The sequence below is a fragment of the Apodemus sylvaticus genome, chromosome 4 (assembly GCF_947179515.1).
Source record: "Apodemus sylvaticus chromosome 4, mApoSyl1.1, whole genome shotgun sequence".
Taxonomy (NCBI): domain Eukaryota; kingdom Metazoa; phylum Chordata; class Mammalia; order Rodentia; family Muridae; genus Apodemus; species Apodemus sylvaticus.
Window position 1 is genome coordinate 77,391,070 of NC_067475.1, and position 23,277 is coordinate 77,414,346.

At 45.8% G+C, this 23,277-nt stretch overlaps 3 protein-coding genes across 3 annotated transcripts in view; 1 reads left to right on the forward strand and 2 right to left on the reverse strand.

Moving 5' to 3' along the window:
- Nucleotides 1-1,957: 1,957 nt before the first annotated feature.
- Rab13 (RAB13, member RAS oncogene family) lies at nucleotides 1,958-7,411 on the reverse strand. The gene is made up of 8 exons (XM_052179945.1): nucleotides 7,146-7,411; nucleotides 5,610-5,670; nucleotides 4,183-4,243; nucleotides 3,891-3,968; nucleotides 3,150-3,239; nucleotides 2,971-3,036; nucleotides 2,833-2,886; nucleotides 1,958-2,388 (listed from the first exon to the last, which is right to left on the reverse strand). The coding sequence occupies exons 1-8, from the start codon at nucleotides 7,267-7,269 to the stop codon at nucleotides 2,311-2,313; spliced, it is 612 nt and encodes a 203-aa protein (XP_052035905.1). The 5' UTR covers nucleotides 7,270-7,411; the 3' UTR covers nucleotides 1,958-2,310.
- A 7,460-nt stretch (nucleotides 7,412-14,871) lies between these two features.
- Nucleotides 14,872-15,862, forward strand: Rps27 (ribosomal protein S27). The gene is made up of 4 exons (XM_052179948.1): nucleotides 14,872-14,947; nucleotides 15,256-15,364; nucleotides 15,522-15,632; nucleotides 15,781-15,862. Exons 1-4 carry the CDS (start codon nucleotides 14,942-14,944, stop codon nucleotides 15,807-15,809), a joined length of 255 nt encoding a protein of 84 aa, XP_052035908.1. The 5' UTR covers nucleotides 14,872-14,941; the 3' UTR covers nucleotides 15,810-15,862.
- Nucleotides 15,863-16,354: 492 nt separating this feature from the next.
- Nup210l (nucleoporin 210 like) overlaps nucleotides 16,355-23,277 on the reverse strand; it is a 108,279-nt gene continuing 101,356 nt past the window's right edge. The window contains exons 37-40 of the mRNA XM_052179947.1: nucleotides 20,344-20,545; nucleotides 17,675-17,779; nucleotides 16,629-16,703; nucleotides 16,355-16,550 (exon numbers count right to left, since the gene is read on the reverse strand). Of these exons, the coding sequence (XP_052035907.1) occupies nucleotides 16,450-16,550; nucleotides 16,629-16,703; nucleotides 17,675-17,779; nucleotides 20,344-20,545 (483 nt within the window). The 3' untranslated portion in view covers nucleotides 16,355-16,449. The remainder of the gene's footprint in view (nucleotides 16,551-16,628; nucleotides 16,704-17,674; nucleotides 17,780-20,343; nucleotides 20,546-23,277) is intronic.

Genomic DNA, 23,277 nt, shown 5'->3' on the forward strand with positions numbered 1-23,277 from the left:
ATTCCAAACATCACACTTTGACAAAAACTATCTGCAGCTGGCAAAATCACACCCCTGCTAGAGCACGAGGCAAATCACAGGCAGCTGCTGTGAAGTAGCACTATATCCTCGCATCTGGGATTAATACGAAAACATTCTTATATTTCTGTTTTTAAAGAAACCAAAATTCTCACTCTAATGGTGTCTTCACAGCAATAGAAAAGTAACAAAGACACCCAGTTGCAGGAAATCACAAAGAGGAGAGATGAAGACAGCTCAACAGGGAAAGTCTCTCGGCCTGATGAGTCTAGTCTGCAGGAAGAGTAAGCTCACCCCAGGAGCTGTCCTCCACATTTAAACATGCAGATACACATGTACCAATAATAAAAATAAACATTTATTTATTTTTAGACAAGTCTTACTCTTATAGTCCTAGATGGCCTGGAACTCACAGAGATTCACCTGCCTTTGCCTCCTGAGTACTAGAATTAAAGGCCTGAGCCACCATGCCGGGCAAAAACCAAAAACTAAACAAAACCAACCAAACAAACAAAGAAAAAACCGAGAAGAGCCGTTTTTCCTTTAAAATTTCATCTGCTTCTCTGCTTACCTGTGCCATCAAAACGCTGTTTAGTGATTATTGTCTGGTTCAAGGCAGATGCTCAGTAAATACAGGCAGATGCTCAGTAAATACAGACAAGTGCCTCCTCTGTCTCTCCCCTCCCTTCAAACTGTGAAAAAAGGTTGTTTGTATCAAAAGATGGCGAGCCCATGATTGGCCAGTATTTCCTAAGTCTTGCTCACCTTATAAAAGTCCTATGGCAAAAGAATCTTTACTATAGTAAAGGTACACCAAATCTCTTTACTCCTCTCCACCCAGAAAGGCTTCATTTACACAAAGCCTCACCGCGACCCCTTAATGACCTGCACTTGTGGCTGACCCTTTCCCTGTTTCTCTCATTTTCTTTTTGAGATTTGTTTAAAACTAGCCAATCTTAAAAGATTCCAAAGCTGAGCTCCCAACAGTGCAGGGAGGCCGAGTCAGTCACCACCTGGCATTAGAGCAAAGCTTAAGTGAACTTTCAGTTTGGGTTGTGGCACGTCGTCTTCACAAAAAGAAATCAACTGGCCAGGATACCCTGACTTTGTTATGTACTTCTTTGTGCAATACTGAGAATAGTCGTCTTGCTTTTCTTTCTTTCTTTTCTTTTCTTTTTTTTTTCTTTATGCAACTTGGGAAGAAGAGAGTTTACTTCAATTTACAGCTTACTATCAATTGTGAAGGGACGTCAGGACAGAAACCTGGAGGCAGAGACTGAAGCAGAGACCATGGAAGAACGCTGCTCACTGGTTCATTCTTCACAATGATTCTTCTGTTCCCACCCTTCACTCACCCCTTGCTTATGCTGCTTTTTTTTTTTTAATATTTATTTATTTTATGTATATGAGTATGCTGTCGCTGTCTTCAGACATACCAGAAGAGGGCGTCAGATCCCATTACAGATGGTTGTGAGCCACCATGTGCTTGCTGGGAATTGAACTCAGGACCTCTGGAAGAGCAGTCAGTGCTCCTAACCACTGAGCCATCACTCCATCCTGAGAATATTCTTTTCTAACAAAAGCAGCTAACAGTGCCCATCAAATACCTAAGTTGACTACATCAAAATCAAAGATGTCCCACATCTCCTTGGATAAACCACACCAAGTGCTGCTGTTTCCTGAAGCTTGGTTCAAATCCTTCATCCTTGGATTACTGTGTGCTCAAGGCAAGGTTCTGTCCACTCCTGTAGTCCTCAGGAACCCACACTGGAAAAAGGATGTCCATCCTTCAGGCTGACGCTTGCTGTTTTCATCACCAGTGAAAGAGTTGGGGCAAGGAACCCAACCAGAGTCAGGTGAACCAGTATCTTGGTGTGACAGAAATTGGATTTGAGTGAAGAGCAATTCTGACAATAATGAAAGTACTGCAAATGGAACATTGATGCAAAACAGTGGTCTTTAATACTAACAAAGACCCTGTAGAGTGAGGGACCCTCGGAGCAGTGCCAAGCCAGCCTCTCGGCACCCTAACCTGAACTAGGAGAGATCAGCATATTGACATTAATGTTGGAATGTCCAAGACCCGAGCCATGTCGTCTTCCTCTCCTCTTCTCAAACCCCTTCTGTTCACCTTCACGTCCTTGGTTCCTTCCCCTCCCCCTTTCTTCTTTTCCTTCCTTCCCCATTCTCCTCATCCTGACCATCTACCCCTCTAGCTGCCGCCACAGTTCTCCCTCAGTCCGCCTCCCTCAGCCTCCAGGCTCAGGGTGAATGGGAGGCAAGAAGTGTTTCTCAGCCCAGCGAGCACTTGTTGCTGTTCTTCTTGTCAGAGGTTTTCAGGTCAGTGCTTGAGGGCTTGTTGTTGTTTCCCTAGAATTAGGAAGGTAGAAAGAACAGGCGGCGTGAAGGGCTGGGGGGAGGATTAGTCTATAAACTCAGGACACCCCTACACCTCCCCTCCCCCACCCCCCGCAGCCCCCAGTCCCACCTTATGGGAAACCTTGGCATTGTTTCTCCTCAATTGTCTTTTTTTTTTTTTTTAAATGAGACAGGGTTTCTCTGTGTAGCCCTGACTGTCCTTGACCCCACAGAGATCTGCCTGCCTCTGCCTCTCTAGTGCTGGCATTAGTGCTGGTGTTCTCCACAGGGACTTTTGAGTTTAGGCAGAGTAGGGGAGGATGAACTTGAACTGCTGATCCTTCTGCCAGCACATCTCAGTGCTGGGACCCTAGGTGTGCAGGACCACAGTGCACTCCAGATGCTTCAGTTCTTACAGACAGACACTCACAGTGGTGCTCAGTAGAACCAACTCACCGATCTCCGGCCTCCTGTCTTGAGCAAGATGTCGCGGGCCAGGGAACTGAAAGCCTAAAGGGGAACCGAGTTAGCCCGGGCTGAAGGAGGGATGAAACTATGAGTGTTTCTCTCCCCGAGGGCGGGGGCGGCTCTCACCTCATCCACATTCTCACTGGACTTGGCACTCGTCTCAAAAAATCGGATTCTGTGCTCTCGAGCCAACTGTAGGGGATGAGGTGGGAAGGAGAGAGCTGGATAAAGGGCAGAGGCAAAGCACTGGGCGATGCCTGCTCACACTGCTCACACGTGTCCCCCAGCCCTGCGGCCCGACTCACCTTCTCAGCCTGCTCTCTCTGCACCTTCCGCTTGGCCTCCATGTCACACTTGTTTCCCAGCAGGAGGCGCTCCACTCCCGCTGAGGCATTCTGAAGAGAGCAAAACAAGCAGAAGGTGGGGCTTTCCTGTAAGTCCTGCGCTTAGAAAGCTGAGGCAGGAGGATTGCTGTAAGCTCAAGACCTGCTTGGGTTACACGTTAAGTTTCATACCAGCTGGGGCTACCACAGTGTGAGAGACCCTCCTCTCAAGAAGAAAACAAAAACAAACAAAACAAAACAAAAAACAAAACAAAGGAGGATTTGGGGCAGGAGAAGGCTCAGCAGTTAGGAGCACTGGCTGTTCTTCCAGATGACCTGGGTTCAATTGGTGTCTCGCAACCATCAGTCACTGAGTCCCAGGAGTCCACTACCCTCTTCTGACTTTTTTTTTTTTTTTTTGGATTTGGTTTTTTCGAGACAGGGTTTCTCTGTATAGCCCTTGCTGTCCTGGAATTCACTCTGTAGACCAGGCTGGCCTCGAACTCAGAAATCTGCCTGCCTCTGCCTCCCAGAGTGCTGGGATTACAGGCGTGCGCCACCACCGCCCGGCTCTCTTCTGACTTCTAAAGGCACCACTAGGCTCCTGGTTGACCGACATACATGCAGGCAAAACACCCATACACAAAAACTAAAGCAGAAGCCTCCCACCCGAACGCCCCACCACCTTCAGGGGTGCCTGAGTTCCTTTCAGAGGCATCTTACCTCTTTGATGCTTTTCATCCAGTTCTGAATATTCTCGAAGGATTTCTCATCTGTGATGTCATATACGAGGATAATGCCCTAAGGGGTGGTAGAGTTCACCTTGCACCGTATTCCCACTTAGCTTTCTGTGGTCCTCTACGTGGCCATCCAAGTCCCGTCCGTGGGTCTAAGCACAGCACGTCACACTCTCTGTGACGTGCCCTGTGCCCTCCTCCTTTATCCCTGCATGCTCATAACCCTCTGTACTCATGAGACTATGACTTTAGCCCATGTCCAGACCCACACCTCATACCATGGCTCCACGGTAATAGGCAGTAGTTATTGTCTTGAATCGTTCTTGGCCGGCAGTGTCCCTGAAGCAAAAGTTTTCAGAGTGAGATAGAAGCAAGTCTCCGAGGGGGAAGTCTTTTCCTAAGGACTCAGCTTTTGTGACACTGGAGGTGGCGGCTGAAAGGAAAAGACTCAGGAAACGGTAAAGGGGAGAGGAAAAGGACTGTTGGGTTGCTATTCAGAGGTTGCAGGCCTGGGAAACAGAATGTCTCCTGTTTATTCAGAGATGCCAAGCACTGTCTTAAGTATCCCTTTATGTATATGTCGTCCTATCTAACCCTCGCTGTATCATTGTGAGGCGTGGCTCATTGTCCCCATTTTATAAATGAAACAAATGTGTGGAGGGAGGCTGGGTAACTAACGCAGGTCAAGCAAAAGCAAAGTAGCAGTGCCAGGGTTGAGACCCGTCTGCTGCTGCTTATCTGTCATACAAGAATGCTTCAGTAAGGCCTCACAGTGCCTCAGTGCCTGGAGTGTCTCCAACTGAGATAGTCAGCTTACACCTCTGTATGTGACCCAGGCTCGATATAACTTTTTAAAAAGATTTATTTATTTATTCATTTTTAGGAGTACACTGTAGGTGTCTTCCGACACACCTGAAGAGGATGCCAGATCTTAATTACACATGAGCCACCATGTGGTTGTTGGGAATTGAACTCAGGACCTTTGGAAGAGCAGTCAGTACTCTTAACCGCTCAGTCATCTCTCCAGCCCCTCAATACAACTTTTAATAGACCAGGCTAACTCCAAACTCACAGAGATCCACTTGCCTCTGCTTCTGGAGTGCTGGGACTCAAAGCACGGCCCAGCGTTTACTCCCAGGTTGCTCTCTACAATTCAGAGAGAACAATAGACTGGGAGTCAAATTCGTAATTCTGCAACTTGTCTTTTAAGCACTTAAAACCTGTTTCTACATCATAGCTCAAAAGACATTTGTTTTCAAGTCCAGAGAATGCTCTGGGTGAGGAAGTGACACAAGCGAACCGAAAGTGGCCCACCAGGAAGAGAGCCGCAAGGCCAGCTGATAGCTGACTAAGCGGAATGGATAAATCAGGAGATGTACTGGATGAGGGGAAGAAAAGGAAAGAACGCAAAACGGAAAGACCAACATGGTGCCACATGCCCGCACACGCATGTAACACCAGGTCGCAGAACTCAGGAGCTAATCGTCGGCTCACCGTCTTTCTTTCTCAGCTACATAGTGAGTTCCAGGCCCTCCTGGGCTGCATGAGACTTTGTCTAAAAACCAAACCAAACCAAAACACCCCAAAACCAAAAAACTAAACTGAAAAGAGAAAAAGGAAGACAAAAAGGAAGGGGGGAGGGTGCGAGCAGGGGAGGGGTGGGCTCCAGGGGCCGTCCTGGACGAGGGCTGGGCAGCCTACTTACCAGACTTGCAGTTTGATCCTCTTCCCTTCTATTTCCACAGTTCGAATCTTGAAATCAATTCCTGGGGTGAAGGGTGGGCCAGGTAAGCATGTGTGTGAATGTGTGAACCGCGCGGTAGGAGAGCAGAGCGTGGGGGCTGTGCAGGCAACTGCTGGGCAGGCACGGAGGGAGTGACCTTGCTGGATATGTAACTGGAGGGAGAGCTTTGCCACAGCTTTATTCCTGTGGTAAGCATATTGCTTTCCCTCAGATTTTATGATTTTTGGAGAAAACTGATGAAGCTCTTCAGTTCTTTAACGGGGTTAAAGCATGCTGGCTGACAACCTTCCCTTCTGTCTCTACCTCATTTTCCCGTTCCTCTTCCCCCTCCTCCCCCAACAGACACTACTGGTCTTCCACCCACCCTGCTAGCCCTTCAGGGTAGAGAGGAATGATTGAGTCTGTGTGAATTAACTCGTGAGCTAAGCTTAGAAGTGACAGACAGGGGCTCCCTAAGAGTCCTCTGGAGAATTAGTTCAGAGAGAGAGAGAAGAGAGAGAGAGAGAGAGAGAGAGAGAGAGAGAGGAGAAAGGAACGGAGGGAGGGAGGGAGAGAGAGAGAGAGAGAGAGAGAGAGAGAGAGAGAGAAAGGAGGGGGGTTTCCTTGATGCCTTTATGTCACCAGACAGGGAGATGAGATCCACAGTCAAGAAATCAAAGATGTCGAGGGGAGGAGAGGAGGGGACAGAATAGTCTTCCTTTTTTATTCATATGAGTACGCTGTCACTGTCTTCAGACACACCAGAAGAATGCATCAGGTCCCATTACAGATGGTTGTGAGCCACCATGTGGTTGCTGGGAATTGAACTCAGGACCTCTGGAAGAGCAGCAGCTGCTCTTAACCACTGAACCATCTCTCCAGCTCCAGAATAGTCTTATAGGAAGTCTGCACATGGCTTCCAGGACTCTCGGGGCGGGGGAGGAGGGGAGGGGGGCTCCAGAGAGAAGGATGGGTGTGGAAGCTTACTCTGAGACGCCAACGTCCCCTGACCCCCACCTTCCTCACTCCGGCCGCACACCCAGCCGCTCTCCGCAGTACCTGAGGGTAGGAGGCTAGAAAAATGACCTGAAGGCGGGGCGGGTGCTGCGGGAAGTTTGAAGCCCAGTGGTCACTAAGAGGTCGGGAAGCAGGGAAAAGAGAAACTGTGAAGAGTGAATCAGAGTTTAGGTGAAGAGATGGAGTGAAGAAGGAAGCAGATAAATGACAATAACCTATGTGGATTTGGAGAGACTAGGGAGACAATACCAAGAATCGGAGTGGGTGGCAGCAACTGGGCTACCTGGAAACCTCAGAAAGGTTTGAGGTTTTGAGTGTTATTCAGGGACATTATGGGGGATGGGTCTGGGGCAGGGGTCGAGAGACTGGAAATTAGTGTCTTTTTCTAAGGAGATCAAAAAAATAGCTTCCTTAGTCTTTCAGGAGCCCGCATATGAGGGTGGGCGGGGTGGGGGAGCAAAGGGAGGGGTCTGGGGTCTGGGATACATCCCGTGGGCTCACCGATGGTGGAGATGTAAGTGCTGTTAAAGTTGTCCTCTGCAAAGCGAATGATCAGACAAGTCTTGCCCACCCCCGAGTCCCCGATCAGCAGCAACTTGAAGAGGTGGTCGTAGGCTTTGGCCATGGCGGACACTGGGGGCGCCGGGGGAGGGGTCGGGAAGAGCCAACACTGGTAGGCGGGATCGGAGGGGTGGCAGGCAGAAACCGCCAGAGTCCCAGCCAGGAAGTTTTCCTCCCTCTCCGCCCAGGCCCCGGGAAAAGAAGAGAGGCGGCCCTGCTCGCGGCTCCACCCCTCTTCGCCAATGGAGAGGCCTGTCCAGCTCCAGCAGTCCGCGCTGCCTCCCCAGCCTCGGAGCGCCAGTTTCCCTATCCCTTCCCATCACCTTTGGCTAGCTGTCTTTCCTCTTTCGACCGAATTGGAAAGAAGAATTTTAAAGAGATTACGGGAAGAGGGAAATAATTTTACTAATGGTGGAGATAGGGGTGGCATTGGAAATTGATAAAAGGCTGAGGTGCTATTCATAGGCATTTGAGTTTATGATAAAGGTCCTAGGATTTTCTGTCAGCAATGCGCTACTTAAGACTATGAATCCCAATTCCCTTTGAAAAGAAGCGGATTGGGAGGTTAGTATGCTGGGTGCATCTGCCCCCTGGTGGAGCACCGTGAAGAACTAAAAGGATAAAATCAGCCCCATCAATTATACTCAAAACACACAGAGCCGATTCACGATTTGCGTTCTGGAGCGAGCCTAGAACTCAGTAGAGCAACCTGGCCTTCAAGGCCTGGTAATCCTCCTGCCTCAATTGCTCAAGTATGAAGACTGCCGGTGAGCCACCACAGCCAGTTTTCCATCTGTATTTACTTACCCGATGTGTAGCGAGCGTTTCGCCTACATGTGTTTTGCACTGTGTGATTAGCATGCCTGCACAGGCTACAAGACAGCGACCAGCCCGGAACCTGGAGTGCCCACAGGTGTTGCATGGAGGGGGGCTGGGACTGAACCTAGGGCCATTACTAGAGCAACCAGCTCTTATCATCCTTCCAGTCCCATTAGGAAAAGAAAGGAAGAAAGAAAACAGGAAGGGAAAAAGACAAGTCTTTGTCTTTTTCTAACAGATGAGTACTGGCTGTGAGAAAGTGTCTTTATTTGTTACATTGTTTGCCATAATCTATGTTTACATTGTCCTTTCACAAACACAATGAATCAGTTACCTTTTTCCCCCCTGGAACAAAATACAACTCAAAAACAATTTATGAGCGATGGCTTGTTTGGCCTTACAGAGGCACAGTCTGTCACTGTGTGTGCACATACACTGTGTGTGTGTAAGAGCCTGGGCATCTGGTTACTTTTCATCCAAAAGGAGAGAGATGACCGCTGGGGCTCAGCTCATTCTCTCCTTTTTTTGGGGGGGGGGGATTTGGTTTTTTCGAAACAGGGTTTCTCTGTGTAGCCCTGGCTGTCCTGGAACTCACTTTGTAGACCAGGCTGGTCTCGAACTCAGAAATCCGCCTGCCTCTGCCTCCCAAGTGCTGGGATTACAGGTGTGCGCCACCACCACCCGGCTACCATTCTACTTTTTTTAATAGTGCTGGGGCTTGGTCAAATGCAGAGCTTTGTCCACGCTAGGCAAAGCACATTTCTCTTGAGCTACATTATGGGCTTCAATTCCCCTCGACTTATTCCCTTGGGCTTATTACATTTCAAGCTGCAGCACGGCCCTCGAATCTTTTCTGTTTTTCCTCAATGACTAATCCTGTCCTTAACTCACACTGCCGTCCAGGTATAGTGCATTTGCAGTTCCAGCACACAGGAGACAGAAATAAGATGAAAGGCAGACAGAAGCACATCTGAGGCCAGCCTGCTCTTGGGAGAGAGCAGCAAGCCAGCCTGGAAACCTTGTGGCTGCTAATCTTGATTGCCAACTTGACATACATGGGAGGAGGAAACTTGCAGAATTATCACCATTGGATTGGCCTGTAGGCATATCTATGGGCGAATTTTCTTTTTTCTTTTATTATTTTTTTAAATTTTAGACAGGATCTCTCTCTATCTCTTTTATTATTTATCTTTGTGTGTGGATATTTTGCCCTTGCATGCTTGTACGTGCAGTGTATACACGCCAGGTGCCCTTGGGAGGCCTAAAGGTGGTGCTGGATCTTCTGAAACTGCAGTTACAGATTACAGACAGTTATGAGCCTTCGTGGTTGTTAGCCACTATGTAGGTGCTAAGACTCAAATCCCTAGTTCTCTGGAGGAGCAGCCAGTGATGCTAACCTCAGAGCCGGCTCTCTCCAGCTCCAGGCATTTCCCTGATTGCTAATTGAGGTCAGAGGGCCCAGCCCTATATATGGGAGGCACCATACCTGGACAGGTGGGGCTGCTGTATAAGAAAGGGAGCTGAGTGTGAGCCTAAGGCAGTGGTGTTCCTTGGCTTCTGCTTCAATTTCTGCCTTTAGTTCCCTCAATAATGGACTGTAACCTATAATCCAGATAAATTCCATTTTTCTCACGAAGTTGCTTCTGGCTAGGATGTTTATCACAGCAACAACAGAAAGTAGAATGGATCCTGTCAAAATCTATGTTGGGATGGGGTGGGGAGTGTTACAGTGTACCCCTTTATACCCAGTGTATGAACTGAACGACAGCTTCATGATACGGCTAAAGGGGACGCTTTCACTGTAGATATGACAGACAGCCAGAAGCATCTGGAAGAGTCCAGAGCAAAAAAAAAAAAAGAAAGAAAGAAAGAAAAAAAAGTAGACTCAACATGGCCAGGGCTGCCTGTGAGAGGGGGAGAGGAGCAGGAGACAAAATAGTGAGCACAGCCTGGTCTAAGAAGGATGACCAGCTGGGGAAGGGAAGTCTGAGAGCTGGAGGGAGTTTAGGGTACGGAGGAGGAGGAGGAGGAGGAGGAGGAGGAGGAGGAGGAGGAGGAGAAGGAGGGAAAGGCTAGGATGCTAGGGACTTGTGCAACAGGTACTTGTGATACTGGGAGAGCCTGGGGGCCGGCTTGACCTGAGTGGCTGGGAGGCACAGTAGGCAGCCAGAGGTAAGGGAAATGGCTCTTTTTGATAGGGGAACCAGTTTAACAACTTCTAAGGAATGCTGGCTTTTAACTAACCACCAGAAATCCCTCAACATACATTCCAGGTTGAGCCTATTTCAGGGATTCTGACTTGCCTTTTGGAGTCTGGGGAATTGAGAGTTTTCCTTATGACCTGATACTCAGCACTCCAGAGGCAGAAGGATTTCTGTGAGTTCCAGGATAGCTTGGCCTACATAACAAGCTCCAGGCCAGCCAGGTCTACATAGTGGGAGCTTGTTTCAAATAAGTAAATAAGAATAAACAACAGCACTGGACCTGTCAACGTTTAGTCATAGATGGGGACAGGTAGGATCCAATGAGGAGGCCCAGCCCTTTGCCGGATATTAGTAGTTGATGACTCCCTGGGAGACTAGCTGTTACTGTCTTTAGTGGTGCAGCCACTGTGAGTTACCTGAGTCTACTGACAGCTTTACCACCATGCCCCTGGTGGTGGCCCTGGTTAAACTCAGGGCATCAAAAAACAAAACAAAAAAGACACAATGGGAAAGAAATGAGTTCTGAGTAGCATTTGGAGAGGTGGTGTGGGGTGATCAGAGTATATTATATACATATATGAAAATAGTTTTTTCTTTCCTTTTTTTTTTTTTTGGATTTGGTTTTTTCTGAGACAGGGTTTCACTGTATAGCCCTGGTTGTCCTGGAACTCACTCTGTAGACCAGGCTGGCCGTGAACTCAGAAATCCTCCTGCCTCTGCCTCCCAGAGTGCTGGGATTACAGGCGTGTGCCACCACCGCCCAGCTATGAAAATAGTTTTTAAAAAGAATAGCGGGGGGGGGGGGGGGGGGGGCTGGAGAGATGGCTCAGTGGTTAAGAGCACTGACTGCTCTTCCGAAGGTCCTGAGTTCAAATCCCAGCAACCACATGGTGGCTCACAACCATCCGAAAAGAGATCTGATGCCCTCTTCTGGAGTGTCTGAAGACAGCTAGAGTGTACTTACACTAATAAATAAATAAATAATAAATAAACCTTTAAAAAATATTAAAAAAAAAAAAAAAGAATAGCCGGGAGGGCTGGAGACATGGCTTAGTGGTGAAGAACACTGACTGCTCTTCCAAAGGTCCTGAGTTCAAATCCCAGCAACCACATGGTGGCTCACAACCATCTATAATGTGATGATGCCCTCTTCTGGCGAGTAGGTGTACATACAGATAGAGCATTCATATACATAAATAAATCTTAAAAAAATAAAGGGGGGGGGAGAGAGAGAGAGAGAGAGAGAGAGAGAAAAGAGAAGCTAGGCACAGTGGTGTGCTCCTTTGATTCCAGCTTTCAGGAGGCAGAGGCAGGTGGATCTCTGTGAGTTTGAGGCTACAAGGTCTACAGAATGAGTTCCAGGATAGCCAAGGCTCTGTAGAGAGATACTATCTTCAAGCAAAAATAAATAAATAAATAAAAAAAATGAAACAACCAAACCCAAAAGGTGGGGGTGCATGCAGCACAGAGAAGTTGGTAACATGCTCAGTGAGTGAGGAGTGCATAAGGGTGTTTGTCACTAAGCCAGGTGACCTGAATTCAATACTCAGGGCACACATGGTGGAAGGAGTGAACTCACTCCTGAAAGTTATCTTGTCGCCACGTAGGCACTGTAGCAGGAGTCCATGCACATGTGTGTGTGCGCTCACACACACAAAGTAATTAAAATGTAATAAAAAGTTCAAAATAAATAAATAAATCAATAAATCACTCTTCAGTTTTCAGGGGGCTTTTGGCCTCTTCCAATATCTACACTTCATGTGTCTTACATGGCCACACACACACACACAGAGTTTTTTTTGTTGTTGTTTTTGTTTTTTGAAACAGGGTTTCTCTGTATAGCCCTGGCTGTCCTGGAACTCAGTCTGTAGACCAGGTTGGCCTTGAACTCAGAAATCCACCTGCCTCTGCCTCCCAGGTGTTGGGATTAAAGTTGTGCGCCACCACTCCCTGGCAACACAGTTCTTTTAAAAGTGATAAAAGTAAGAATCTTTACAATGTCTACAAAGTTCCCACAGAGGAACAAGGATGATCAAATGGCGCCTGTAGGCTTTATTAATCCTGAAGGAAAAGGAGGAAGCAAGTGACCTGAATTCCCATCAGTGTGTGCTGACAAAGGCTGGACAAGCAGTTCTCCAGAGGAAAGCCCTGACTGAGCTCGGGTCGTTCTTAATCTCTGTGACGTCATACTTTCACATGGCTGGTAACAATGTGCTAGCACTGAAACTGGCACAATCTAGTCTTGAGAATCAATGATAACTGATTGTAGCTATTTTTCCTGGGACAGGGTAATTTCAGAGGGAATGACATTTAGGCTGAAATCTGAAAGACAAGGAGCCAATGTGCAAACATCTAGTAGAGAAGAATTCTTGAATGAAAAACAAAAGACTAGGAGCTGAGGAAGAAACTCGGTGTACTTACTGAAGAGGTTTCCAAGACCACCTGTGGGGCATCAAATGACCTTTTACAGGGCTCATGGAAGACTATTGGAAAACAGGGATACTTACATTATAATTTACAACAGTAGCATTACAATTTACAGTTATGATGTAGCAAAAAAAATTAATTTTATGGTTGGGAGCAACCACAATATGGAGGAACTGTATAAAGCGAAAGGGAGATTGAGAATCCCTCGGGTGGAGCACACCCACAGAGGACAAAGCCCTGACTTAGATACCTCACACTCCACCCTCCCACAGCACACACTGTCACAGCCTGCCAGCAACTGTATACTTTCAAGGTGGTCACCTGGAAGGTCAGCCTGAGAAATGAGACACTGTATTGGGGGGTGGTGGAAGTGGGGTTTAGATCCGGCTGTCCTGGAAATCTCTCTGTAGACCAGGCTGGCTTCAAACTCACAGTTATCTATCTGTCTTGCCTCCTGATTTATGGAATTAAAGGAGTGAACCACTACTGCCAGGGGCCAAAACTCTGTCTTTAAAATAAACAAAAAAGGCCAAGGTGGCGCACGTTTGTAATCCCAGCACTCTGGGAGGCAGAGGCAGGCAGATTTCTGAGTTCGAGGCCAGCCTGGTCTACAGAGTGAGTTCCAGGACAGCCAGGGCTATACAGAGAAACCCTGTCTCGAAAACACCAAATCCAAAAAAAACCCAAAAAACCAAAAAAACCAAAACCAAAACAAAAAAACCAAAAAAACAAACAAACAAAAAACAAACCAAATCCCCCAAACCAAAAAGAAAACAAAAAAAACAAAAACAAAAAAAAACCTAAAATAAACAAAAAAGCTTGTTGGTGGTGACATACTAAAGCCAGCACTTGGTAGTCAGAGGCAGGTGGGCCTCTTAGTTCAAGGCCAGCTTGGTCTACAGAGTGAGTTCCAGGACAATCAGGGCTACACAAAGAAACCCTGTCACCCCCCCTCCCCATTTTCATATTTCTGCTCACATGATAAATTGCAGATACACGAGTATTGTAAAGGAATACATTTCATTTTTAAACCTAGAGCCAATTTCCCAACATATATTTGCCATATATATTGCCAAAATCCAAAATCAACATGTATTCATTTAAACTTGGACTATTTATTTATTGACACTGGAATTCACAGATCCACCTGCCTCTGCCTCCCAGTTCTGGAAATGGAGGTGCCACTGTCTGGCCTGGGCAGTTTAATTTCTTTGAGCAGCAACACACAAATCTGTACAATGTCGCAATAGCAGCTCCACAGTTAAATAACATACTTTTTGTTCTCTTGTAGTTCTGGCTGTCCTACAACTTGCTAGATCAGGCTGGCTAGAACTCACAATTTCTTCCAGACTTTGCCAGAATGAAGCGTTAAAGGTGTAACAAGCCGTGTCTAGCCTTTAACCAACTGTGTCCCACCTTTAATTAGCGTGTTAAAAGCTATGCAAGTGTCAAGTGGTATAAGGATATTTAATTTTATTCTTCAAAGGTAAGAAACTGTAAGAATACAAAGTCGGAGTCTAGCGTTAGCTCTGGGAAACGATAGCAACAAAACAATAACGGTAAACAATAGAGTTAGCTGCAGGGGAGCAAATATGAACAGGATTTGATTTTGTTTTGTTTTGAGACAGTGTCTCCTGTAGTCCACTCAGACCTCAAATTTGCTAGGGAGCCTAGAATAATTTTGAATTTCTTGTCCTCCCGCTTCATCCTTTGAAGTTCTGAGATTACAGCCTTGAGCCACTGACACCACCACTGCGTCCTGCCCTACCCAGTTTATGCTTTGTATATTCTTAGCAAGCACTGTACCAACGTAGCACACCCCCAGCTTCAAGCGGGTATTTCATTTAAAAAACGTATTTACATCTGGAATTGTTAATTAGCGTAAATCAAGCCAACTGGAAAATGGTAAAGAATATCGGTAACTAAAAATGTCCTGGATAAAGCTCCTCGCAGGTGTTCACCTATGCTGTATCCATTATACTCTAGCTGTCAAAGTGTAGTACGAAATTTAAAAAGTATCCATTTTCCTCTAGTCAGCAGCTAAATTCTGAACTGCAAATAGAAGCTAACTCTCTCACCATGGCTACGCACCCGCGACACGAGGAGCCTTTACAGACCTTCTAAAAATGGCAGCCAACGAGCATTCCATTGCATTGGAACAGAGTGGAAGACCTTCCCAAGATGGCGAAACAACACGGGCGCGTCACTTCCTGTACCATACCGGATATAAGGAACAGGATTTCCGCTTTCGCTCCTTTCCGGCGGTGACGACCTCCCTACGAGAACATGCCTGTGAGTTCCTTGGTCCAGGTTTCGACAGAGAACTCGCTCTTAGGTCCGCACTGTCCACTGGCGCTAATTGCGGATCGTACAGGGTCCACGTTTACGCTCTGCGCCTCTTAGGACAGTAACCAGAATCGCGGCGGCCCACGGGCCACCCGCGTAGACGGGAGCGGAGAGGAGATAAGATGGCGGCCCAGCTACGCAGACACCAGGGGCGGCGAGGGGCGAGTTCTCCTCGGTGTGTGCCAGTGGGGGCTCTTGACCATCATCTCCTTCCACCATTAGCTTCTAAGTCTCTGCATTTCTGCCCTCCTTAGCTCGCAAAGGATCTCCTTCATCCCTCCCCAGAAGAGGAGAAGAGGAAACACAAGAAAAAGCGCCTGGTGCAGAGCCCCAATTCCTACTTTATGGATGTGAAATGCCCAGGTGAGGAAGTGGTTTTCAGCTGTCCGGGAAAATTATTGCTGATGGTTGTAACTTAATTTTTTTTATTTTTTCTTACGAGTTTTAGAAGTGGTAACTTGGAGAGGAATGAAAGACGTTAACATTTTTTTGTTGGTCTCTCTCTGTTTTTGTTTTCTAGGATGCTATAAAATCACCACGGTCTTTAGCCATGCACAAACGGTAGTCTTGTGTGTTGGCTGCTCCACTGTCCTCTGTCAGCCTACAGGTGGAAAAGCAAGGCTGACAGAAGGTAAGTGGTCTCAATGTTGGGGTTTTGGCCTTAGGATCCTAAGGTGAAAGAGATCGTGTAGAATGCAAGCCTTTAGGCTAGTAAAGCCAACTGCACTCTGTATATGACAGTGGCAGGCTGATGTAACATTTGCATCATTTTCTTCCAGGATGCTCCTTCCGGAGGAAGCAGCACTGAAAGCCCCTGATTCAAGATGAGTGGGAACCTTCCCAATAAACACATTTTGGATATATGGTGTTTGTCTTGTTTAACTGGTAACAAGTGTTGCCACAAATATTCCAGGGCAAAAAGAAGAGTGGTCCTTTTGGGGTCAAGTAAGTGGCCAAACACCCAGAGTCCATTGGGGGAATTTTTATCTAGATTAAGTGTGCAAATATTAGGCCATGGTTTAAAACTGGTGTTAGTGTATAATTGGGCTTTGTGTTCTGAATCTTTTTTTGTAGTAATTTTTAACACTGGTTTTTGATTTGGAAGCATTGTGACATAACAGAGGTGTGTGACAATGGGGGACTGTTTATATTTCAGGGACTAATGGGACACACTGCTTTAATCCCAGCCCCTGAGAAGCAGAGGATTTCTAGCATCAAGTATATGTGACAGGATACCTATTAAGTGACGGCATCGTAGATAACAAACCCAGGGCTTAGGGTAAGCCAGCCCCAGAAACGTAATCTTTACAACACATAACCAATTATTTATACTTTATTTATACTTACTACAAACTTGTTTTAGAGGTTTAATTGTAAAGTTAGCTACTAAACTTCTGCAGGATAGGCATCTCCAGTCCTCCATAGTTGAAGGGACCTGTCTATTTAGGTTAGTGTTTTATACTCCATAACCAGTGTTGTAGCCGACTCTGCACTAGTGGTGGCTGTGAGCTCAGGAAGTGAGGAGGAGAACATGTGGCTGTATAAGAACCTAGGAAAAAAACAAGATAATGAAGGCAAATGAGTGAGACAGACATCTCTGAACTTGTGGTTGAGGGTAGTTCTTTACCTGGCTGAGTTGTTCCTATTGTTGGCACATAAACAACTGGGATAGTCTGTACCTTGTTCAGGAAGGCATTGTATACTGGAAAAAGAAAATGCCACAAAAAAGGTTTATGTGATTTTGCTTGCAGGAAGGCCTTGAAGATTACAGTTCATTCAAAAGTGAGATATAAGGGCCAGCAAGATGATACAGCCAACAGACACTTGACAACAAGCCTGTCTTAAGTCCCCCAGAACCTACATGGTAGAAGGAGAAAAGACTCCAAGTTGTCTTGACTTACACATTGTCAGGACATGCTTATTACCTTCTAACCTAACCCAAGCAAATAATTGTAAGAAAAATTTTAAATAAAATGAAGTTTAAGTGTTAGTGTAAAAGTAATGCTTTCAGTTGGTCTACCTGCAAACACTGTCCTGTATGCTGACACTTAAAATACCTAACCAGTACAACTATAGTACAGTTGTAGCATAAACTGTAGGTGTTATAAGTAACCTTTAGATGCTTAGACGAGATGTATGGGTAGATTAAGTGGAAATGCTCTTGAATTCTTCAGTTTTTGATAATCCTGGTGGGGCCTGGATTATCCAGCCTCTCCCCAATTATTGGAGGAGACTAATATACAGATACATGGATTTTTCTTCCAGCCTTTGGCTAAAAATACATGTGCAGGCAATAGTGATACTGTATGTGCATTAGTGTGATACATGTTTATGTGAGGGCGTTATATGAGCTGCCACGTGGGTGTTGGGAATTAAGCGCAGGTTCTTTGGAAGAGTGTTCAATGCTCTTATTAACTGGAACCATCTCTGGTCCCAGTGCTGTTTTGCAGGTTCTTTGGAAGAGTGTTCAATGCTCTTATTAACTGGAACCATCTCTGGTCCCAGTGCTGTTTTCTCGACAGTTTGTGTATCCTTGGCTGTTAACTGGGATTAAAGGCATGTGCCATGCCTTGCAAGTTGATGTATATTCTACAAGTCATGAATTAGTTGTGAAAAACAGCTAGTTTTCTTTTTGGTTTGTGAAAGTTAGAAGTATACATGCAGACTCCTTACCTAGGAAGATGAAAGCAGTTGATGCCAGCACAGCAAAGAGGGTAAACAGGAGGATCTGGTAAGAACCAACAAAATTCTTGAAGACACCTGAATCTTCACAGTGATCTGCATTGCCATAATAGGACGAGATGATTACATTAACATCCAGAGTAGATGGTGGCTTTGAAAATGTCCTAAGAGGCTTAAGAATATTGGCACACATCTGTAATCCTAGCACATAGGTAGGTCTACATACCCTGTCTCAGAAAACCAGACTAGTAGTAGTGCTGGTGCTTCCCTGTGCCCCCACACTAGGGAGGACCTTGCATTAGAAGACAAGACAGTCTCAGCTAACAATGGAACTGTCTCATCCTGTTGCCCTGCAATTCAAATTGCAGCTCTTAAAAAGTTGGGGCTTGAGCTGGAGAGATGGCTCAGCAGTTAAAGAGTACTGACTATTCTTCCAGAGGTCCTGAGTTCAATTCCCAGCAACCACATAGTGGATCAACCATCTGTAATCTGATACCCTCTTCTCGGGTGTCTGAAGACAGTGACAGTGTATCCACTTATAGGAAATAAATCTTAAAAAAATAAAAAGCTGGTGGGTGGTGCCTTTAATCCCAGCATTTGTGAGGCAGAGACAGGTGGATTTCTGAGTTCAAGGCCAGCCTGGTCTACAGGGTGAGTTCCAGGATAGCCAGAGCTACACAGAGTAAACCCTGTCTCAAAAAGCAAAACAAAAAATCAATCTTGTCCTTGTTTTTTTGGCTCAGGAATGTGGGAAGTCTTGTGTCCTCCCAGGTTAAAGTCTGATGCTTGAAAATTTGTTAACATTAAAGCCCCAAACTTGTGGCTCTATGCAGAATTAGTTTATATTTCTAATTTGCATGTGCCTGTATATGCTGGTCGCTGGACCATGGTTCGTACTTGGAAGTCAGGACTTTCCTAGGCTTACAGGGCAAGTGCTGTCTTGCCAGCCTGCTGGTTGCAGTTTCTGACACTGATCCTTACCTATCTTCATGCTATATCTAGAGAACATTCTGTTTAAATCCTAATTATAATAAAACTTATGAATGGTTGTGTGCACCCCTTCCCCCATACTCACTTATGTATACTAGATTGCCATATAGCTAAGAATGACCTTGATAATCTGATCCTTTTGACTACCTCTAGTGTTGGGATTATAGGCATAGACTACGGCCAGTTATCTGGGGTGCTAGGCAATGTACCCAGGGCTTTGCATGCACTGCAAGTACAACTTGGGTTACTTTTTACTTCACCCTTGAACAAAGGTGTTGCCCTGCCCCCCCCCCCCCCCCCCCCCCAGACAGGGTTTCTCTGTGTAGCCCTGACTGTCCAGGAACTCACTCTGTAGACCAGGCTGGCCTCGAACTCAGAAATCCACCTGCCTCTGCCTCCCAGAGTGCTGGGATTACAGGCATGCGCCACCACCGCCCGGCTCAAAGGTGTTTTTGAGTTTATCTGTAACAGATCTGTCCTCTATCTTGTTCTGTAGGTCAGGCTGACCTTGAATTCACTGTCTTCTCCTGAGTACTGAATTAAACGTGCCACCATGCTTGGTGCCCTTCATTTTTTTTTAAGGCCTAACTGCCTCTGCCTCCCTACTGTTGGGATTAAAGGTGGACCACCGGCCCCTGTGTTTCCTGTTATATTCCAATTGCATACCTGCTTGTGGTCCTATGCAGAGGCAAGCCTCCTAGCCTGTCTACTTCCTGGGGAATGGCACTGAAGGTTGACTGTTTTTGTTTACACTCAGTGTCTCTAACCACACATGAACAACAAGCCTACAGTTACCCTGACCATACATTGCTGTTTATATAAATATTTTCTGAATCAAGGACCAAATAAAATTTGAGCAGAATGTTGTAGCATTGCCTAAACCTACGGTTACCTACCTAACACTTGATTTCTGGATCTTTTAATGTTTGGTGTAGATGAGATGTGCTCACATGACTTAATGAATGAGCTGAAGATGGACTGAATGTTATAGCTGCTTTGATCTGGCAAGGTTGCATCGATAAGTTGTATACGGTTCCTCTAGCTTTCAAATGCTAGGGTTACAGGCTTTGGCCATCAGGGTCACCATGCTCCGCTAAGTATAAAGTACATTTGAGGCTGCAATGTAGATCAGTTGGTACAGTGACTGCCCTGTATCACAAAAGGTGGAGAAGATCAGAAGTCAAAGGTCATCCTATCTTCCTACATATGGAATTAAAGTTTGTCCCCTGGAATGCACTATAATGAAAAAAGGTGTCTACACTACAGTGTAGTGTATACCTAACATTGCAGCATTCAGGATGTGTGGGTCCTCAGGAACAGCTATAGTTCAGCTCCAGGCTGAGACCTTGTCTTTATGAAACCTTGGGGAGTGGAGTAGTGTAGATTAGGGAGCCAGGGACATGAGGGTTAGTTCAGTTCTAGACTGGCCAAAGCTTAGACTCAACCTCTATTTAAAAATGATTTGTTGTGAATAATATATTCCTTTGCCATGTAGATTAAAATTAGTTCCCAGTGGGGCTGGAGAGGTGGCTCTGTGGCTGAGAGCACTGGCTGCTCTTCCAGAGGTCCTGAGTTCAATCCCCAGCCACCACTGGGTGGCTTGGCTCTGATGCCACCTTCTGGTGTACATGAGGATCACATTCTCACACAGGTGAGTCCCCAGCGCTCACCTGCACCAGATACATCTTTTGCTCTGACTACCACAGCTTCTTGTTGATTGGTCAGTGCACAGGAGACATTAATGAACGCAGGTGACGACATCTGCTGGAAGGCAGTGAAGTTGACTATTCTCACGAGGTAGATAGTTAGGCCTGTTGTGAAGGTAGAGTGCTTATAGCCAGCGACTGCTAGAAAAGGGGAGCTGTGGAAGACCTTGGAGAAAAGATAAAATAACTTGTTTGAAAGAAGGCAAATTAGTGTTGTCTCAACTAGTACAAGAATTTTCAAGATTCGGCTAGCCAGCCAATAAGTCATTAGCTTTTTACCATTTTGGATGTCTTTAAAAAGGGACAGAACAGTTCCTGCTTTGCAAGCATGAGGACACTTATTTAAAAAGCAGGCTATAAAACAGTCACTGTGCATGGCACTTCCAGCAGAGACAGGCAGTGTGAGGTAACTACATGGTAAGTTCAGATAGCCAGGGCAAGGCAGAGAAACCATGCTTGAAATAAAAGCTAGCTCTTGGGAGGTACAGACAGGAGGATCCCTGACGCTGGCTCCAGGTTCAGTGAGGCCAGCTCATAAAGCAAGGTGGTTCATGCCTTTAATCCTACCTGCCTATGGACACAAAAAGGAGAATGTCTCCAGTTTGAGGGCAGCCTGGTCTGCATCGCACATAGCGAGCTCCAGGAAAATCCTGTCTCAGTAAAAACAAAAGGTGAATGGGGCTGGAGAGAAGGCCCAGTGGTTATGCCGCCATCACTTAGTAACCACCCCATGTGTATATATATATCAGTTGCCCCAGCTCTCCAGGATGTAGGACGAGGGAGGCATTGTAGGGCTTTCACTCATTTCAAGTCTAGTCAAGAAAATGTTGGCTTCAGTCTCAGGAGGGGGCTGGCTTCAAAGAGTAGGTGGCAGACCTAGGAGATGGCTCAGGTGAATGTGCCTGTTTCCAAAGCCGAGGATATGTGTTCAAGGACTCATATGACAAAGAAAAATGATTGCTATCAAATTATTCTCTGACCTCAGTATGTTCTGTGTGGCATAAATAAAGATGTAATAAAAAGTGTTAAGAAAGAAAAGAGAGCTGGAGAGTGATAGAGAAGGACATCCAGACCTCTTCTAGACTCCACACACACGCCTAGGTACTCACAAATACAGAATGTTTTAAGAAGCATAGGGTGGAGGTGGGCGTGGGGCATGCACTTGAGTAGAAGGAGGTGCATGAGTTGATTCCAGGCCAGCCAGGGATACACGGTGATTCCTTGTAAAAGGTGCGATCTGGGAATGGGAACACACACTTTTAATCCCAGCACTTAAGAGGGAGAGAGATCTAGGACAGCCAAGGCTACATACACAGATCTTTTCTCAGACAACAAACCACGTGTGCACACATATACACACACACATATACATGTATGAGTGAGCAATTGAGAAAGACTTGTGTGTATACAAAAGAATAAAATGATGTGAGCTAAAAGGCTAGACCATTTTAAATTCTTATGTAGTCCAGGTTGTCTTTGACTTTACTTGGAAGCTAGGGGAGACTTCCTCTGGACTTGTGATTCTTTTGTCTCTTCTGAGTGTTTGGACAAGCACTAGCCAGGAAGGGTGCACTACACCACAAGGACTAAAGTTTTTAAGTGGGAATGGTTTTGGAGTTGGTCTTTTGTAGCCCAGGCTGGTCTGGATCTCCCAGCAGTCCTGCTTTAGCCTCTTGGGTGCTGGATTTATAGGCTCATGACACCATACCTGCCTTTAGACCAGAAGTCTAAAGATTGTTTTTAAAAGTAGCATTTATGTGGCTAGAGAGATGGCTCAGCAGTTAAAAGCACTGGCTGCTCTCCGGGTTGAATTCCCAGCTCACAACTGTGTAACCCCAGTTTCAGGGGTTCTGACTCCTTCATACAGACATATGCACAGGCAAAACACCAATGCACATTATAAATTTATTAATAAACGAAAGTAGCAGGGGGCTGGAGAGATGGCTCAGCAGTTAACAGCACTGACTGCTCTTCTGGAGGTCCTGAGTTCAAATCTCAGCTACCACATGGTAGCTCAAAACCATCTGTAATGAGATCTGGTGGCCTCTTCTGGTGTGTCTGAAGACAGCTACAGTGTACTTACATATAATAAATAAATAAATCTTTTTAAAAAAACAAAAGTAGCGTTAATGTTAACTGTCTATATTGACAGAGTTGTACCCAGCCTTGTGAATAAGAGAGTTTATTATTTAATAATGGTTTCCAGCATTGATTGGAGAAATGGCTTAAAGGTTAAGAGCATGTATACACATACAGACATAATTGATTAAAAATATGATTAAGAGCTGATGAGAAGGCACAGCAGTTAAGCACATGGACTGTTCTTCCAAAGGTCCTGAGTTTAAATCCCAGCAACCACATGGTGGTTCACAACCATTTGTAATGTGTTCTGATGGCCTCTTCTGGTGTATCTGAAGACAGCTACAGTGTACTTATAACAATAAATAAATCTTTGGGCCAGCGCGAGGAAGGACTGAGGGAGCGGGGCTGACGGGAGCAAGCAGGGGTCCTAAATTCAATTCCCAACAACCACATGGAAGCTCACCACCATCTGTACAGCTACAGTGTACTCATATGTGTAAAATAAATAAATAAATCTTTAAAAAAAGTAAAAGTATGATTGAAAAATAAAAAATTCCAGGCAGTTGTGACACAAGCCTTTCATCCCAGCACTCAGGAGGCAGAGGTAGGCTATTCTCTGTGAGTTCAAGGCCAGCCTGGACCACAGAGTTCTAGGACGGCCAGGAGAAACCCTGTCCTGAAAAAGGCACTAACAAAATAAAATAAAAATGTATCTCAAAGTATTTTAAAGATTCTCTAGTAGCAATTTTAAAGTTTATTTGTATATGCCTGTATGGAGACTTGTCCACATGCATCCAGGTGCCCAGAGGGGCCAGA

Bases quoted from the DNA above. Each gene is read 5' to 3' on its own strand.
- Rps27 (XM_052179948.1), top strand. The intron at 15,365-15,521 runs GTGAGGAAGTGG...TTTGTTTTCTAG, and splicing joins TATGGATGTGAAATGCCCAG to GATGCTATAAAATCACCACG. The intron at 15,633-15,780 runs GTAAGTGGTCTC...ATTTTCTTCCAG, and splicing joins AAAAGCAAGGCTGACAGAAG to GATGCTCCTTCCGGAGGAAG.
- Rab13 (XM_052179945.1), bottom strand. From the start codon at position 7,269: ATGGCCAAAGCCTACGACCACCTCTTCAAGTTGCTGCTGATCGGGGAC. The intron at 5,671-7,145 runs GTGAGCCCACGG...CCTTCACCCCAG, and splicing joins CACTTACATCTCCACCATCG to GAATTGATTTCAAGATTCGA. The intron at 3,037-3,149 runs GTGAGTCGGGCC...CATCCCCTACAG, and splicing joins AGAGAGAGCAGGCTGAGAAG to TTGGCTCGAGAGCACAGAAT.